Genomic DNA, 18,761 nt, shown 5'->3' with positions numbered 1-18,761 from the left:
CCCACACACAGAGCTGGTCAACTTGCTCAGCCCCTCCCTCCCGTTTCAAACTCTTCTAATTAACTAAAAGTTAAAGAGTTAAATATGAATGAGATGTTTGCTACCTTTGACAAAAAAGCTCAGGTCTATGAAAGCAGTGTAGCAGTTTTGCTAATGAGGTAACTCATCATGATTTAGCCAAAGTAAGAAATTAACGAAGTGCAGTCTGCTCTTTATTGTTGATGTGTTTCTTCTTATTGAGCAGTGAAGGTAAATAAAATGTTTACATGTCTTTGGTTTTAAGTATTTACTTACTGGAGGGTTTTATGTTTGTGACGCAGAGCCGCAGCTAACAGCTAGCTCCTCACTTCAGTGGCTCTGACGAGCTTATGTCGTTCGGCAGCGCAGCTGTTGCTCCTCCTACACTTTGGACTGAACCATTGTTCTAATAACGGTAGGGGGGGACCTACAAATTAATTATTTTTTTTTCTGAGATAAATGGCAAATTTAGTTCGGTCTTTGTTTCTTTTGTCTTTTCATGTTGATATTATTTAAATGCAAATGTTTCTTCAATTATTTTTTTTGGGGGGGAGGAGGGGACAATTCTAGACTTTTCCTATATTGGGGGGGTCTGGCCACCCCGGGATTAACGCCTATGCGTACATATTCACACGCACAATTTCCATTGGATTCAACTTCTGGGTATCTGACTTGATAGTACAATAATTTCTAACTCTTGATAAAAACTATTTAGTAAAATATATCATTACATAAAAGACAGTATGCATGAAGTCTTAAAAACACTTGATGGTGATTTTTCTTTCTCATGGCTTTTTTTTCAGTGCTTTTGAGCCACATATCAAATGTGTTTAGTACGTTTCCTGTGTTTGGAGGGACTTAATTAGCTGTATACCATAATCATCAGAATTAAAAATCTTATATTGTTCTTTATTATTATTATTATTATTATTATTATTATTATTATTATTATTATTATTATTATTATTATTATTATTATATTGAGATCCCTGTAAAATAAATGTCTTATTAAATCACTTGGTGTCTCACTTGTTATTTGAGTGTGAGGGTTACAGTTTCATCTATTCTTCAATTTCCTTCCCTTACATTTTGAAATCACATTTTCCGTCATGAACATTTCGTAAGTTCCGCTCTCCTCTTCTCGAAGGCTCCAAGTCCCATTTGGGTCACTGACTTGAAGCTTAATTCAAACCGATCCCAAAATCCTTCCACCCTTTCTGATTGTGCTGATGACAGCCCTTAAGTGACGTCAAGACCGATCCTGACGAGTGCGTGGCACCGTGAGTGCGTGCGCGTGCTGGGGTTCGGGCTGAACCAGTAGCGGAGAAAACATCTGGATCGTAAAGGAGTGAAAAAAGGATGTCGAACCGCGCTGAGCTGCTACTGCTGCTGCTGGGCCGTGTCTCCTTCAGCTGCCCGTTCGGTCGGTGATCCCCTCATGGAGGAGGAATAACTGGGTCACTCGAAACTCCTCCGCGGATTCACATTGGAGAAAGAAAAAAGAAAAAAAAAACGCGCTGCCGAAGTTGTCTCAGCTCTTCACCATGGATCAGTCCGTTGCAATTCAGGAAACTTTGGGAAAAGAAGAAAACTGCATTGTAGTATCCTTTGAGCCGCGCATGGTTTCTAAGTGATCGGAGATTCAAAATAAGGACCGACTGCTTCTAACTCACAAACTGGACCGACAGATTCTGGAGATACAACCCAGGTTGAGGCCTGTAAGATTAAGCTGTAGGAGTTGATCGGGTTTTTAATCACTTAACTGAGTCATTTGGCTTGTGATTTCGAACCAGGGTCAGCTTGAACAGTTCGCGCAGTTTTGAGCAGGATAAACGGGTTTGGTCTGCAATTAGTTGCCCAAAATAGCCTTTTCCATAGAACTGCAGTTGCGCATGTCATCCACAAGATGGCGACATCGTAACAACAGCTCATGATTTCTTCTTATTGGGAGTGGTTAAGGAGGTTAGATAGCATGTGAACATGCAGTAATTTGCATACAGAATATAGATTTGAATTAAGGATACAGGTCTTGAAATGTCTACGCAAATGTTTCAAATGTTTTTACTACATATTTTTCTGTTTTTGGCTGAATAGTTAAATTTAAATTACACTTTCCTTAACTAAACTGCAAACATGCTGTACAATGTGATATCCTGCTTGATGATTGCTCAGAAAGCAGACTTCTCGGACTGGTAGAGTGTGCAAAAGAGCACGCGTAAGTTCAAACAAATTAAGGAAGCTTTACATGGCTTTTAACCTTCATATTGTTTGTTATATTTGTGCAGTAAAAATGAATAAGAAAAGGTGGGGACAAAAACCTCGTCCCGCCTTTTGATTTTTCAATCTTTATTTCCTTCTGAATCACAAACTTAACTAAAACTGACTCTGTCATTGGTATTTGTCTAATACTTGTTGCATTTATGTACAATTATTTGCAGAATCTTTATTTATACCCATCGGAGAATGGCCATTACGGCTGATGATGTGTCACTTGAAGACATTATACCCATCACCCTCGACTTTGCTGTTGTTGAAGGTAATTTTCTTCTGATATTAATTATACAGTGTCTTACAAAAGTATTCTATTTAGCTCTGTCAATCTTCCCTTTAACTTTTACCTTGTCAGCCAAAGCATCCTCACATCATGATGTTGCCACCAACATGTGTCACTGTTGGGTTGATAAATTCGTGATGTGTGTTGTGTGTTGTTAGTTTCGCTCCACAAATGAGTTTGCATATAATGCAAAAATGTTTCAGACTTGGTGTCATTTGACCAGCACACCTTCTTCCACATACTTGCTGTGTGGCAAACATTAAGCTGGATTTATTTTCTTTCAATAGTTGATTTATTACTGCCACCTTTTCATAAAGGTTATATTTGGGGAGTGCACAACTAATAGTTTTTCCGTGACCATCAACAGAATGTCCGATATTAACTGGATCTTTTCAGCTCGTCCATATGCAGATCAACCACTGATTATTGCTCTTTTTGCCAAACAGTGGCTTTAACAGCACTAAGTGAAGTTGTAGAAGCTTGTGATTCTGTTTTAGATGTATTCACAGCTTTATCTCTAGTCTGTTGGATGTGTGTCTGATGCTGTTTGATCACTATGTTCCTCTAACTAACCTCATATAATACATTAAACGTAGATAGACTATTTACTAATTAGTTGACTGCTGAAGGGAGTTGGTTTCACTGGATTTTATTGGAAATATGAGAGTAAAAGGGGCTGAATGAAATGCACATCACACTTTTCAGATTTTTTGTAACAAAAACTTTGAAAACCACGGGAGAATGGTGGTAGGAGTCTGTCTCGCAATCGGTGGGTTCAGCAGGTATGAATACTTTTGCAAGACCTGTATTTGCTGGCACTTTTTAATAAAATTCTTATTGCCTCTAAACTGAAAAGCAAATAAAGTACAGTATGAAGCACCCTGACATATTTCTAATGTTGCTTTCTCTAGTTTCTTCTCCAGAGCAGCTTGTGGTTGTGGGTAAGTTGCCCTCGTTTATCTAAAGTCTCAGACATCATTATCTTGCATAACTGATCTACCGTACAGAAAATGAATCTTGCAATGTTTTCTCCCCTGCCACACTTTTTATCTTATTGTAGGTGCAGACACCAGAGTGAGAATGAGCTACAAGAATGAAGAATTAGAGCTCAGGCTTCCGTTTGGGTCCCACTCTCGCCTCTTTCTCTGTGAAGTCAACAAGGCATGGAGTGGTAGGGTGAACTGTTTGTGGTCTGTTTCACACAACAGCCAGCATTTGGCAAAATCTTCCAAAGCTTTTGAACATTTTAAGGAGCAAAATATAATCAAATTCTATAATGTGTTTATTAGAAACGTAGCACAGATGTATTGCAAAAACATACGTAAACGGTAAATGGACTGAACTTTATGTCATCATGTCTGAACAATGACATCGAAATTAGACAAGCCTTTTGTTAGAAGGAAGTCTGTTGCTAGGGACGGTCACATTCACCACAAGCTCACTACTTTCACAGTGGAAGCATCACATGAACGACGCATTACGGGCGCTATGTCATGAATGTCCCTTTTCTTTTTGTTGTTCTCAAAGTAGAGCTGTTAATGCTTTGCTGTGAAAGATATCACATTGTTTTCTCTTAATCTATTATTCTTGCTGTCTCTGTCCGTCATCCCTTAGATGTGTGCAGGTTGCCCACACAAATACCCAAGTTCGAGTGGATCAAGAAGTACAAGAAATCTATCAAAAGACAGGAAGCTATGAAGCAAGCCATTGCACCGCTGGAGGTTTTACCCACTAAAAATAATCAGCACCAGAAAATCGGTTTGTCATCTCTGTTTCATTTATAAAAAGCTGGGGTCTGTGAAACCTATTGAACTCCTGACAGCGTCAGAGCAGAGAGGGATGAAGCAGACGCTTGTTTCTGTGTCTTTGGTCGACAATTTTATGCTTTGGAGGATTGCGTCATAGCGATTTCAAAAAAGACCACTTCCTTCGGATGAAACTCTGTCATCCTTCAAAGGGTTTATTACATGACCTTTTCACTGGTGAAACAACACCATGAATAACGTGAGAATTTCTGCGGCAGACAGATTTGGTGGCACACCTGGTAAAGATATGCAAAAAGTTTGAAAATAAATTAATATTTTAATGCTGTAGCATAATTGCTCACTGAAAAAAAATAGGGGGAAAAAAAATCTCATTTGATTTGACGGCATTTACTTAGTGAGGCTAGGGGCCATGTTAAGTAGCTCTCTTGACTTCTTCAGCTCACACCACAAATTTAGAGGTTTAGCTTGAATAATGCAAGTTCAGAGAAGTTTGGAGTCTAATTATTGTACCCCAACAGTCCTTCGCAATATGAGTATTGCACACTCACACATACACACCAATTGAAACTGGTATTCTCGGGGTTAGGAAACACAACCATCCATGAATAGCAAAAATGTACATTATGACATCAAATACTGAAAAGTGTTGGAAAGGCAGCAATCTCAAATCGTCTCAGTAGGGCAGTGTTGGTACCCTAAGATAAAATGTACTTGTTATTCTTCATGTAAGCAGAAAAGCTTGTGAGTTGCTATTTATTTGTGTACAATGTTACATCTGTGTTTTGTGTGCTCCTGTAGACACGCATGCAAAACAAAAATCAAATGCACAAACACTAACACACACGGAGATCTCTGCAAGTTGAATGAAACATTTCTGACCATGTTGGTGTTGGTCCAAAACAAACAAACAAAAAAATCTTTTCCCGAGCGTTGAATTCCCAGCCAAACACTTAGGGCATGAAGTAATTCCCAGTTGCATTTTTGCAGCTTGTTCTGCGTGTTCTGTCTTTTCACTGCAGCAAGGAAATGCAAAAACCCCTCCTCCTACTACAACGTTAGCATGGGCAGGTCTGAAACACAATGTACATTGATCCTCTGCACAGAATGCGTGGGAGCGACACAAGGACATGTCTGGGATGACGAGAGACTCTGGTATGAAAATCATTCCCAAAGCATTGATTGTTGATTCTGAGGAGGCGAGAGAAAACACAGAAGGAGCAGTCAGGGAGCTGAGATTGGCTAACTTTTTCTAGCTAATGCTAACAAACAGTAATTCGAACAGGATTAGTATTGCTAGTTAGTTTCAATATTTTGCGGGAGTCATGCGGAAATGTATCGCTTATTTTATGTCCCTTTAGTAACGCTAATGTTGGTAACTTGTCCTCTGTTGTTGACTTGAAAACGTGGATATTAAAACGTCGCGGCTAACGCTAGCAGCAGGATTTAAATGATGTCGATGGTGGGGCACCTGTTGTGGCTGATGTTGCTCAACGTGTTTAAGTGGTTGAATATTCGTGCCCTTTCACACGTTTGAATTGCTGTCAGCCTGTTACATTTCCTGGCTTTTCACTGTCTGTCCACTCTTCATTTGGTTTTTTCGTGCTCTGTCTTTTAGTTTAAAGCCGAGAATTTGTTGAGGTCAGAGTGCCTTTCCCTTTAGAAATTCTGCTTTAAAAATAATAGTTAAGCTCTAGGCAAAAACCTTACTTAACCTGACTTTAAGCAGTTTTAAAACATGTCAGTCATACCTGAAGCTGAAAATATATTGCATAAAAAAAACCTTGCTTAACCCACGTTTAGGTGAATTCTCGTTGTTGATACAGCAAGGGATGATGGGGAAGTTATGTAATTTTGAACTTTGTGCAGTTGTAGTGACAAAAAGGCGTTAATGTTTTAATACGGAAGAGAATGAAGGCTGATAAAACGAGCTGACATGTATGCTTGAGTAAAGATTGACCCGCTGATAAAGGCACATGAGCGTGTTCAGTTTCTTATCTCCATATCTGGAAGTGTAAGCTCTTCCTAGAAACGCTAGAGGTTATTTTAAAAAAATATATTATAATTTAAGAGCTACTAATAATGTGAATTATTGTTACAAACCTAATTCAGAAATATGTTGGCTTTAATAGATAATTTTTGATAACTATTGCTGGAATGCATTTTGCAGTTTGTTTTAATAGCAGGTGTAGCATAATTCACAAGCAGTTGAGCTGTTATTATTTGCTTTACCATTGCTTTTGTCCAACTAATGATTAATATACCTGCATGAATTATTTTATCACAGTTGCTGTTGCAATATCTTTGCATGTTATTTGTCTTTTAAGTACCAATAACTTGTCATCTAAATGTCATTAATAACCAGATTTTTAAAAGTTACTACCTCAAAAGTTCTTTCATTCAGAGGCCTTAAAAAGTGCAGGAGATATTGCACTTTTCATGAGTTCGGTGGATACAGCAAATGCATTGTTGCCCCTCAATCTTCTTTTGCTGTGCTCTGCCCGTGAGCTAACTGAATTAAGAAAGCTACATGTTTTCCTCGCTTGCAGATAAGATGCGTTTTGCTGTTGCGAAAAGCGTGCTGTCCGAACAACATATCTGATAAGCCAGCCACTGCCAACTGTCTTCCTGAGCAGATATCTCAACCAAATAACAAACTAATAGCATCTTATTGTACTCAATATTATTCATTAAAGAGACAAATGATAAAAAGTATTGCATTTAACTATGGTACTCATAAAAACTACAGCTTAAAATCTTTTTGTGAAACACTGTATTTTAGCAAAAACAGAGAATGGTTTACTTAATTGTTTGTATTTATAAGAGGAGGCTCAATTGCAATGCAAAATCAAACATTCCTTACAGATACTGTGATTTACCAAGAACATTAAAATGTTTGGTACATTTTGGTTTTAAGGGCTTAACCTTTGTGCCACATTTTATCCTATGTTTGCCTTTATTTTAGCAATATGCAACATAACAAACTTAATAGCTAGTTAAGTAGTTTGGTGTCTTTTCAGGTAGGTCCTGCAGTTCATATTCAAATATATTGCTAATAGTTGCCAACTGCAATTTGTTAACCATGTTGTCTTAATAGGAGTGAGTAGTGATCCTCCATTTTTAACACAGTGAGTTCCATATCTTAATGACATATCTTTGTCATATCTTTATGACCAGGAATATATTTGCACTATTGCATTTGTTTTTCGGAGAGGTGAAGAAAAACAGTAGTGGCATAGTTTTCTTTTTTAAAGTTTTAAAAGTCACTTGACCATATGGAGCACACTGAGATTCTTGAGAACTCTGGGTCATATGTCACCACACATTTCCCTAATAAAACTAGTGCAGTAAGCACATTTTCTTAATGGAGCTGTAAAACTGCAATCCCAGCTTTAGTAGTAACATTTCTGATTTTGACATTTACTTTGTAATCACACATAGTTGCAGCTAATAAACAATTGGATGCCTACAACATATGACTAGTATAATTTAATAACTTCCTAAAAAATGTAAGATGGCAGTAGATTAGAAGGTTATACATATCAGATATAGTTTAGTGAGACTAAAAGTATATTCATTCAACTATTTGCATAAGACTATTATAGCTACCCATGAATGTCATACCATTACATCCTCACTTTAGATTATTCCTATTTGACACGACTTGATATGGTTACATTGTCCACCTCAAAATCATATTTAATGTTATCCTTCAGATTATTATGCTACGCTGTCAGTCCAATGCGTTCCTAATGCATTCTGGATATGTCTTAAAAGTTTAAGTTCCTCCTCAAAGTGCTTGGCTTTCTCTCTCAGGGGAGCTGGCTGCCTTCTCTGCCAAGCAGCAGGAGACAGGGCCCATGCTGTCTCATACTTCACACTCAGCCATTAAATCCAGCTACTTAGAATGCAGTAACTGTAACTGACTGCAAAAGATGGCCACAGGCATCTGAAGCCCTCAGCTAGGCCCTGTCTTTAAAATATAGAGATTGGGTTTAATTGTTCCGTTACTACAAATCCAATCACCCCAAGCTTAGTTTTAGTTAATAAGCTAAAATGTAGATGGAGGTGAAAAAAATCTTGCAACTGAAACACACTCTTCCCACTACTAACATGTGAACAGCTTGTAAATCTAGTTTTTATTGTGGCGGTTGTTTAAAGCATTGTTCTACAACAGGCTGTAATTCTGCATTAAATTTAATGTTGTTCTGTTTCGTCTTCTTTACCCGCAGAGAAAGTGTCGGACAAAAAGGGATCGTTAGAAAAGGTGAAAAGTTCTAACAGTATCTCACAAAAGTCCAAAGGGAATTCCAGCCAAGATAAGTAAGTTGGGTTTTTAATTATTATTTTTAATATTATGCGTTTCTTGGAAAGTGATGGCTGAAGTTTGAAAACAAATTCCCTCCTGCAGCGAATGTTAAGTATATTTTAATAAATTGGAATACTGCAAAGTGAAACATATACCAATTCACCGTACACAGAATGCATACATATATACGTTGCAGAAAGCTAACGTTTGCGTACAAAAAGTGTTTTTACTCAAATCTTGCCCTTGTTGTTTTTCTTCTGTTGTATTAAAACTTTGTGAAGAACAATATTGTTGGTTCTGATTAGCAGTAAGCCATAATGAACTAAGTTAACAGTGCAATATAACCATACATTTTCCCCTTTTTGGACTGAGTCACTGAAATAAATCAACTTGAAACCTACATGTTCTGTTTCTGTTTGTTTATGAGAGAGAAACCAAAAAAGCTTTGTTGTATGTTTTAAATTAGAGCAACCTTTTCTGTGCAGCTGCACAGGTGTGCCACTGCCCTGTTATTAAAAGCCAGTGCTGCACAAAACGGATCAAAGGGCAATACACTTTTACAATAGCACACTTTTCAGCAGCAGTTCACATTTGTTTGCAGCTTTTTAAAATGCAAATGTGAGTTCAAGTTTATAGTTTAGCTCTTAGGTTTTTTATAATTTTACTGCTTGTTACTGTATCAGTTAATGTGATCTAACAAGGTGTTCAATAGTACTGCTGACTTTGTTGTTATACCTGGAAACCCTACTTTCCATGAAGGTAGAGTTTGGTTACAATAAATTCCTGGAAAAATCACGCAGTTATGATGTAATGTGTTTCTTTTTCTCTCATCAGCATTAATTACTACACACACACACACACACACACACATAGTACAATGAAATAGTACTTATAAATGATCTGTTTTTGTTTTTTTAAAATGTAAAATACAATGTCTTTGTTAAAAAACGAGTTGTTCCTGTTGCAGCCTGACCACGGGCTTTGCTTGCTGCTAAACAAATGTTTTAAATGCAACTGTGCATTTTCTGGTCAGACTAGCCATTCATCTGTGAAAACACATCTGCCCTGTTGCCCCTGACCGTCTGTTTTTAAACCTTTGTGGTGCAGCCAGAGCATTTCTAGTCGAGAGGAGCGGGATGATCTGGTGCGCTCCTCCAGCCACACCGCCTCCAACAAAGCTCAGATTCTGGCCATGCCGCAGTTCGGCCTGCGCGACAATCTCATCAGGTGTGAGCTGCTGAAAAGTGAGGACTCGTACACCTATCTGGAGAATTTCAGGTATGATCCTCGTCTCAGTCACGTCCTGCATTTCGGCTTTTCCAGGTGAAAGGATTTTGAATTTTAATATTAAGAAAGCTAAATATGTAGCTGATTGCAGTTTTTACATCTACATTTATACTTTGTTTCTAACAGTGTTGTGTGTGGGATTTCAATATTTAGAAGCTATAAAAATAATTGATTTGTACAATTACCATACTGCCACCTAGTGGTAGACATGTCTAACTTATTTTAGACACAAGTGATCTGCTAGGAGGATTGTTGACTGTTATTTTGACATTTTAGGGATGTTTTATCATTCAACCACCAAATGAGAATTTGTAGCCGTACAAGTGCACATTACTCAAAAAGTAAATTCATTTTCTTAATTATAAAATAACTCATTACTAGAAGTTGGTTCACTGTGTTTTATCTGCAGTGCAGCTGTTTACCAGGAAATCTTAGAGCTCTTTAAGCTTTGTGTTGCTTTCAAGACTTAGGAGGATTTTGTTTTTGTGATATTTTAAAATATACCTATTAAGAGTTTATTTCTGAGAACAAAACATAATTTTGAGTTTTCATTTGATGTAAGCCATAAACTAAAAATAAAGCAAACTTAAAATGAATGCTTGAAATGCATAACTGTTCAACTGAGTTATTAGTCAAATTAACTTTTGATTTACATACCAGTTTATCAAGATGCCCCTGTATTTTTATCCTGAAATGTTTAATGATTACTTTCTTGTCAATGATGCGTGTCGTATGGATGATTTTGTGCTTCTTTGGCTTTCAGTTTTAGTCTGGATATTTAGAAATGTTACTGGCTGTAAATGAACTCAATATTCAAGCCTGGCAGAATACTATATTTTGTATAAAACATGAGTTTATCTTTCTGTGTAACAAAGACCCAGGCTATCAGGATGGAACATTTTTAACTGGCACAAAACAGGGTTTCTGTTTCCATCCTGTGCAACTGCATGTGGAAATGACCTCTGAGGGTCAATCTGGGCTGTTGAATAGACGGAAACCAATCTTAAATCTGGACCTGAACAGCAAATCTCAGTGGAGATCTAAATGGAAAGGCTCTGGTACTGCGTGTGTCACAATCAAGGTGTCCTTCAGTGTGCAGTGTCTCTCCAGTGGAGATGTCGGCAGACATTGTTGGTGTCCTCTGTGTTGTTTTGTAACCAGATGTATTTTTTCTCCACTTTGGAGGTTTTTGTTTTGCTTCCACTAAAGTCGTAAGTTTCTGGTTTTATATTTAGGTTTTCAGTTGGATGTTTTAGAAGTTTTGAGAAAATGAAAATAGTGCTGTTTGCATGTACAATTAGTGTTGTTGTAACTGAGTTGCCCAAACACTTGCTCTTTTTATTGATAGTCCACTGATATTAGCTTGTATGGGATGCTATAATGTCGATAGTCATGTTGGGATTGGCGAAAATGAAGCTGTGACAATATGAAAACTTGATTAAAAATACCACAGCTTTATGGTGAAATTAGTATGTAATTTCAACAAGAATCCTTACTGCTGCTAAAATAGCATATAACAAGTAAATCAATGTCATATATAATATATATTATTTTTTTCCATCTAGTTTTTAAACTGCCTAATTTGTGTCTAATCTTTTTGGTTCTGTTTTATTTTTCTTAATCAGAGAATATTTTCAAACTGTTTCTTTCTTGTGATCAAAAAGCATAGATGGGGGGGTCTTCTTTCAGCCAGCTGACAGGCAGTGCTGCAGTTTTCTGATCCACACAGTTGTAGAGAACCTATGCAGACACTTTTATTTCTCTCGGCTCTCAATTAATGGGCTTTAATTAAGCCACAGAAATGGTATGATGGAACATTTTGGAAATTTAGAAATGGCAACTTTTTAAAAGCAAAATGTTATGACAGTTTCTCTTATGCGTCCTATAGTTGGTTAGAAAGAATTTCAAAGTTTTTCATCATGAACCAGTATATTGCATCAAAACGTAATATGCTCTGGTTAATATGTAATGAATTTTGTTTCACCATTTTAGCTTCCTCATCTGGAAATCAGGCTCAAAAAAGCCACTAGTTTTTCCCGTAGACGTAAAAAGTTCCAGTCAGATTGATCAGATTAAGTTATGATGATTATTATTTTTTCTCTTACAGATTCTTTCTTGGCACATACAATGTGAACGGTCAGACACCGAAGGAGAGCCTCCGTCCGTGGCTGAGCTGCACTCCCGAGCCTCCTGACATTTACTGCTTGGGGTAAGTCATATTCATCCTGCTGGAGAAGAGCTCTGCTTAATCCCGTTACAAAGACAGACGTTTCCTGCTCAATCCTCTGACAGATGCTTGCAACTATTGAACCTGTTTAAGTAAACCGCATTCCCACCCACAGATTTCAGCCATGAATGCTCGCTGATCCTGCCTACGTTTCTATTTACTGCTTTGCTGTGAAGGAGTGAAAAAGTTTGCTGAACACGAGCAGCTTTGAAACTTTTTTTTTCTCTCTCTTTTTTTGTAGCTTTCAGGAGCTAGATCTCAGCAAAGAGGCTTTCTTCTTTAGTGACACCCCCAAGGAGCTGGAGTGGATGAAGGCCGTGTTTGAGGCTTTGCATGAAGAAGCTAATTATGCCTTGGTAAGTAGGTTTTTATTTACAGAGCTGGTTTTTATATCATCGTGGATTCAGAAGGTTTTAGCTCTGTTTACAAGTTGGAGCCAGTTTCTCTGCATCTATCCTTTTTTGGTTTTATTTGCCAAGTCAGCCCACTTATAAGTTTTAGTTCATTTTAGTTATTATTTCCTCATTTCCCCTTTCTCAGAGTGCTGACTCTGTCTTGTTAGCTTCCTCATTTGTTTGCACCACTAGCTTATTCATCAGAGCTGAAGAGACATTATAGTGAGGTGTCATTTCTCCCTGCACACTTGGCTGATCTGCTCCAGACAGTTAAATTCAGCTATAAAATAAACATATTTTTGATTTGTGTTTAATCCTGGACTCAGTGGGAGTTTGTGTGCTTCTTTTTGTGCACTTCTACCTCACGTGCTCCAATAAACAAGTCTGCTTAAAGTTTTCTTCAAATAAGATGCTGATGGAACTAAATGGCTTAAAGCTTAATGCTTTTGTATTTTGGTTTAATCATAAACATTTAATTGAATATGTTAACATATAATTTGTTGCTTCAGGTGAAGTTGATCCGTTTGGTGGGCATCATGCTGATCTTCTACGTGAAGAAGGAGCATGCAGAATTCATCTCTGATGTGGAGGCAGAGACTGTGGGCACAGGCATAATGGGAAGGATGGTAAGGATGGCTTCTGCAGTGCTCTGCTCAGAAAAACAGGGCTTTAAAATAGCACTTGTTACTGCAGGTTAAAAAAAAAAAACTAGTCTGTTAAATTAGTCTTCTCTCACTCATTTCTCTCACTCATTTGGAGTGCACTATCTCTAGATTGTTGTTATTCTTGTCCCTTATTCACAAGGGACAAGAACATGCAAGGGTTTCAGTCTAATCGCTGTATCTAAATTTAAAAATCTGCTGTTATTGGTACTGATCCAGAACTTTTACTTAAACATTTAGTTTCATTCCTGACTCAAGTGTTATGTAAGCTACAAACTACATAAGCACTGATGGCTGTACTGCTGCAGTTTTTAAAGTTGTTTTTATTTTGACAATACTGATAATTACATATAAGCATCAGAATGATTCATTATCGTTCTGATGCTTGTATATCTATCTACTGCATTCTATGTATTGGATGTGAGGTGGTAAGAGACTTTAAAACATAATGATAACAAAAAATATGCTGCTGCGGTCAACTGTGTTGTGTTTTTAGATGTCAAATGTTTGTCAGATGGTTTGACAAGTTAAGGAACTAAATTTCCTGTTGAAAGCAATTTCATGTGATGTCATCAAACTAAGTGTGGCCAAACTGAAGAATGAGGAACTTACCCAAATAGTCTTCTTCTAATCACTACAAATCATGTAGTCAACATGGTAAATGAAGCAGTAGTTCAGATCGTTCTCATCAAAAAGATTTTTCTCATTTTATTTTAGACGGCCGAATAAATATTCTTTCCTTGCATTAATCTTTCGTCCTCCACAGGGAAACAAAGGCGCTGTTGCGATCCGTTTTCGCTTCCACAACTCTGACATCTGCGTAGTCAACTCTCACCTGGCTGCGCACGTGGAAGAGTACGACAGACGTAATCAGGACTTCAAGGACATTTGCAGTCGTCTCCAGTTTCGGCAGCTCGATCCTACGCACCCTCCACTCACCATCTTGAAGCACAAGTGTGTACTTCCTCAATGATTCTACATTGTTACACTGCATCAAACAGGTTTATCATTATGAATATGGAATGATAGTTTTATGTGTGATCACGTCTTTGTTATAAATACGTCTGTGCTTCTTGGATCAGTGTTGTTTTGTGGATCGGGGACCTCAACTACAGACTCAGCGATCTGGACATCGACGGTGTGAAAGATCTAATCGCCAAGAATGATTTTGAGACTCTTCACTCTTATGATCAGGTAATTACAATCTATTGCCTTAATGTTCCTGATTTATCATTTGTGTTTATGAGTGGAGATATTCATTTGCTTCATGCGACCCCTCAGCTCAAGAGGCAGATCGATGTGCAGGCTGTGTTTGTCGGCTTTGAGGAAGGAGAAATTGATTTCCAGCCCACCTACAAATATGACACCGGCTCTGACAAATGGGATACGAGGTATTTCTGACTGCAACTTTTTTTTTTCTTTATGAATCTATATTTTCAATAGTTTAGTGTTTGCAGTAAAAGATTGAAGACTTGCAGAGAGATTAGTTGAACACAAACTATTCAATTTATCCTGGAAATATGTCGCCTACATTTCATTCGATTCTTTGAATTTTTTTTGTCTTTAGAGGCTTCTTATATCATCCTAGTTTATGCAGGTGGTTGTGAGTGTGCACAAAAAGAGATCCACTTGTTGATCCATTGTTTGTTCAGCATTATTATTTAATCAGAAAACCGGTAAAGTCCAATTTGCTCTGATGTCTTTGTTATATTCATTTGACCTCCCAGATTACAGTGTTTATAAACAATGTCTATAAATGTGCCTTGACCACTAGGCATCACTAAGTATCACTAACACTAAGTAACACTAGCATTTCAGTGCTTATTTAACAATAATAAATCGTGAAATGAAATTCCCGATTACTGTGTTTTACCACAGATGGACCAATTTGCAAATATTGTCCACTTTATTCCTCTGGTTTCAGTGAAAAATGCCGCATCCCTGCATGGTGTGACCGCATCTTGTGGAAAGGGAAGAACATTCAGCAAGAGCATTACAAGAGCCATATGGATGTAAGGACCAGTGACCACAAGCCTGTCAGCTCTTTGCTCGTCATCGGGGTAAATGCTTCAGTCTTCTAACAAATTTCATGTTTAATTCATTGTCTTTGGTTTGGACAAGATGCATTAACCTCAATATTTGACAAGCATGTTAGACATGTAAAATGACTTCAAGATTTTGCCTTGTCCTTCAGACTCTTATGTTTGAATTCAGTTTATTTCGTAAGATGAGAAATAGAGTTGAGAGTTGAGGTTAAGAGGCAGCGGTTCATAAATCCTATGACGCACAAATGCAGATATTGCAATTGCATTTTAGGGAGAGTCGGGTAATAAAAATTTCAAAAGTACTGACCTGCTTGGATTGCTTATTATACTCTTTAATCTTTATTTATTTATTTTTTTTAATTACTAAGGCTGCCGTTTAATGCTACTATCCCACATATTTAAATTTTTTTACATTTTTTTTAACTTCTGCTTTGACTCCCTTCCCTCTTCATCAGATCAAGAGAGTAAATCCCGAAGCTTATAAGAAGACCTTTGAAGAGATTGTGCGCAATATAGACAAAATGGAGAATGAATGTATTCCATCTTTAAGCTTGTCCAAGCGAGAGGTAAAATGTCCTATCCTGTAATTTGTAGCTCAATAGAAATCAGTTTATTTATATACATTTTCAGAGTTAAATAGGCCGTTGCTTTTTGACACAGTCTATTTAACTCTATTAACGTTGTGTAAACGACGTAGAATGATGTCATATTTTGACTCTGAATTTGTTTTCCTTCAGTTCCACTTCAAGGATGTGAAGTTCATGCAACACCACGCCGAGACCCTGAACCTTTTCAATGACGGGCAGGTCCCATGTCAGTTTGAATTCATCCAGAAGCCGAATGAATCCACGTACTCCAAGCCCTGGCTCACAGCCAACCCACCCAAAGGCTTCATTGCACAAGGTGAGAATCCTGAACCCTGAAACTTAACTTGGAGCCTCAAACGTTGCATCATGGCTTAGAGATGTACATAATGTTGTATGTCCATCTCTAATTTTCTAGGCGCTTCTATGGACGTTGACCTGGAGGTCTTTGTAAACCGCTCAATGGCACCAGATCTAAACTGCGGCAAGCAGGAGATTGAAGATATTCTGGTACTTCATTTGGAGCGAGGCAAGGACTACTTCATCTCCGTAACAGGGAACTATTTGCCAAGCTGCTACGGTACTTCTATCTATTCACTGTGTCACATGAAAGAACCCATTCAAGACATGCCGAAAGAGACCCTTCTTGAGCTGGTTAGCAACGTTTGAAATTTCTTCTTTCATTTCTTGTCATCTTTTTTAAAGTTTCGAACAAACGTGTCTTTTTCTTTTGAACATCAGGCGGAAAAGTCTCCAAACGATGATACAGCAACCGATGAAAAGCCTCTTGACATTCCTAAAGAACTCTGGATGATGGTGGATCACTTATTTCGCAATGCTGTCAATCAGGTGAGAAAAGATTTGGATTTACAAAAGTTTGCTGTTAGATTTGCCATTTGTGTATCCAAGCTGCAGGCATCTGCAAAGGTAAGGACTCGGGGAATAAAGTGCATGCTTTCAGCATTGCTCCTGAGTGGCAAAATATAGAAGGTTTTTGCACATTTAAAATTTCCTAACATAAAAAATATTTTCTTAGTTTTTTTGCATTAAAGTTGTAAAAAAAAATATAAGTTCATTGGGTAAAAAAATAAGGCGCTTGTAAAGAGATGATTTCCTATTGACCCATATTGGAGTGGATTTTACTTGTTTTTGGTTTTATTATTCTTGCTTATTAGTGGGTTTAGTTTCAAATTATTTCATTAGATTACAGTTTATATCTTAAAGTATATATGTATTGTTTAGAATATGTTCTAAAATTAAATGGCCTTCCTTAGATTAAGATAAAGGTTTAAGTTTTAGATTTATCCTAAGGCTACACAGAGGCTAATATGATTAAGTAATTGTGCCCTGCAGCTTGTAGGAAGTCGGAGTAGATTTAAGTAAGGAGTTACATCTATATTTCATTTTTAAGCCTTCATTCAGAAACTTTTTTTATTTAGGTCAGGCTCAATAAATCATTTATGTATGTGCTCCTAAGGGAAACCAAATGTGGTCTTTCTATTTACAGGAAGACATATTTCAGCAACCTGGACTTCGGACTGAATTTGCTGAAATAAGAGATTGTCTTGATTCCGGGATGCCAGATTCTCTTCGTATCCTTTCAAAAAAATTATTGATTAGTTAAAAAAAAAAAGTGAAACACTGAAATATTTGAAAAAGCTTTGTAATGGTCTTTGCATATTTTTGTTGCTGTTACTAAAGACTTATAAATGTAAATGCTCCATATCTGCGTTGAATTTTGATTACATTTATTCCAGAGTGAAATAAAACTCTTTAAAACTACCGCATGAAGCTGTCACCACATCGTTTTTGTTTGTTTTTTTAATTGGAGTTACCCTACACCACAGAATTGTTGCTGTGATACAAAAATACTTAAGTCTTTGGTATATTTCACACAAGAAATGTTCCCTTGACTTTATCAACCTGCAGCGGGTAGCAACCATTCAGTGGCAGAAGCCCTTCTTCTCTTCCTAGATGCCCTCCCAGAGCCTGTGATTCCCTTTTCTTTTTACCAGCAGTGCCTTGAATGCAGCTCCAGTGCAGGCCAGTGTGAGAAAGTAAGGGAAAAACATCACAGCAATCTTTATTTTCTGATGTTGGGGAATAAAAACCTAAATGCTCTGTTGACACCGACTTTCCTTTCCTTGTGTTCAGATTATTTCCATGCTACCTCAGTTCCATAAAAATGTGTTCAACTATTTAGCAGCCTTTCTCCGTGAGCTCTTAAAGAATTCAGCAAACAATCGATTAGAAGTTGCCATTTTGGGTAAGGAAATGAATACATTTTCGTTCTTTTTTACCTTCAACTGGAATCACTCTTCTGTGCGCTATAAATAATGAATTCTCTTTGTTCACAGCCACTATCTTTGCCTCCTTGCTCCTGAGATCGACTAAGAAGCAGGATCTTGCAGAAAAGAGGAAAACACAGGAGTTCTTTCAGCATTTCCTAACCCAACATTCCTCTTAGGCACAAAACGTCTATTTTGCTGAAGTGGAACACTAAAAACAGTACAGTATTTGAAACTAGGAATTTATTTTACCACATTTATGTACAGTAAAGTAGTGTATTTACATTAAAGAAATTATGATTGTAATTTTAGTATGTTTTGTGATCCAGTTATCACTGATTATTGTAGATCTGTAGAAGTCTAAAAGTTTTAAATGTATATTTTATTTAAAGAAAAGCTTGTATTTTAATGTCTTTGCATATAAAACTTTAAAAATGTGTGGTCTGCTTTTATTTTTCTCTTTACATTGCATTTTATTTATGCTTTTAGAAAAGAAGTACATTATACACAACTTAAAAAAAAAGAAATATTCATTTTCAGCTTTACACCGTCTACAAGTATGCCCCTCATTTTTAACAGCATAGCAACATAATTTGACAGCCATTGAAATGAATTTTAAAGACGCACAA

At 37.2% G+C, this 18,761-nt stretch overlaps 1 protein-coding gene across 1 annotated transcript; it reads left to right on the top strand.

Annotated features, from left to right (window-relative positions):
- The first annotated feature begins 1,182 nt into the window (after window positions 1-1,182).
- On the top strand, window positions 1,183-18,569 carry inpp5b (inositol polyphosphate-5-phosphatase B). The gene is made up of 23 exons (XM_081616750.1): window positions 1,183-1,620; window positions 2,155-2,233; window positions 2,457-2,554; window positions 3,484-3,513; window positions 3,633-3,743; window positions 4,187-4,330; window positions 8,568-8,658; window positions 9,752-9,922; window positions 12,039-12,140; window positions 12,400-12,514; window positions 13,063-13,179; window positions 13,982-14,169; window positions 14,298-14,409; window positions 14,497-14,606; window positions 15,140-15,275; window positions 15,716-15,826; window positions 15,998-16,163; window positions 16,263-16,498; window positions 16,586-16,693; window positions 17,352-17,436; window positions 17,774-17,901; window positions 17,999-18,110; window positions 18,202-18,569. Exons 1-23 carry the CDS (start codon window positions 1,563-1,565, stop codon window positions 18,309-18,311), a joined length of 2,718 nt encoding a protein of 905 aa, XP_081472876.1. The 5' UTR covers window positions 1,183-1,562; the 3' UTR covers window positions 18,312-18,569.
- Window positions 18,570-18,761: the final 192 nt, after the last annotated feature.

The sequence above is a fragment of the Poecilia reticulata genome, chromosome 16, assembly GCF_904066995.2.
Source record: "Poecilia reticulata chromosome 16, P_reticulata-male-v2, whole genome shotgun sequence".
In the NCBI taxonomy this organism is placed as follows: domain Eukaryota; kingdom Metazoa; phylum Chordata; class Actinopteri; order Cyprinodontiformes; family Poeciliidae; genus Poecilia; species Poecilia reticulata.
The sequence above is the reverse complement of the archived record's forward strand: the minus strand, read 5'-3'. Positions and strand labels throughout refer to the sequence as shown.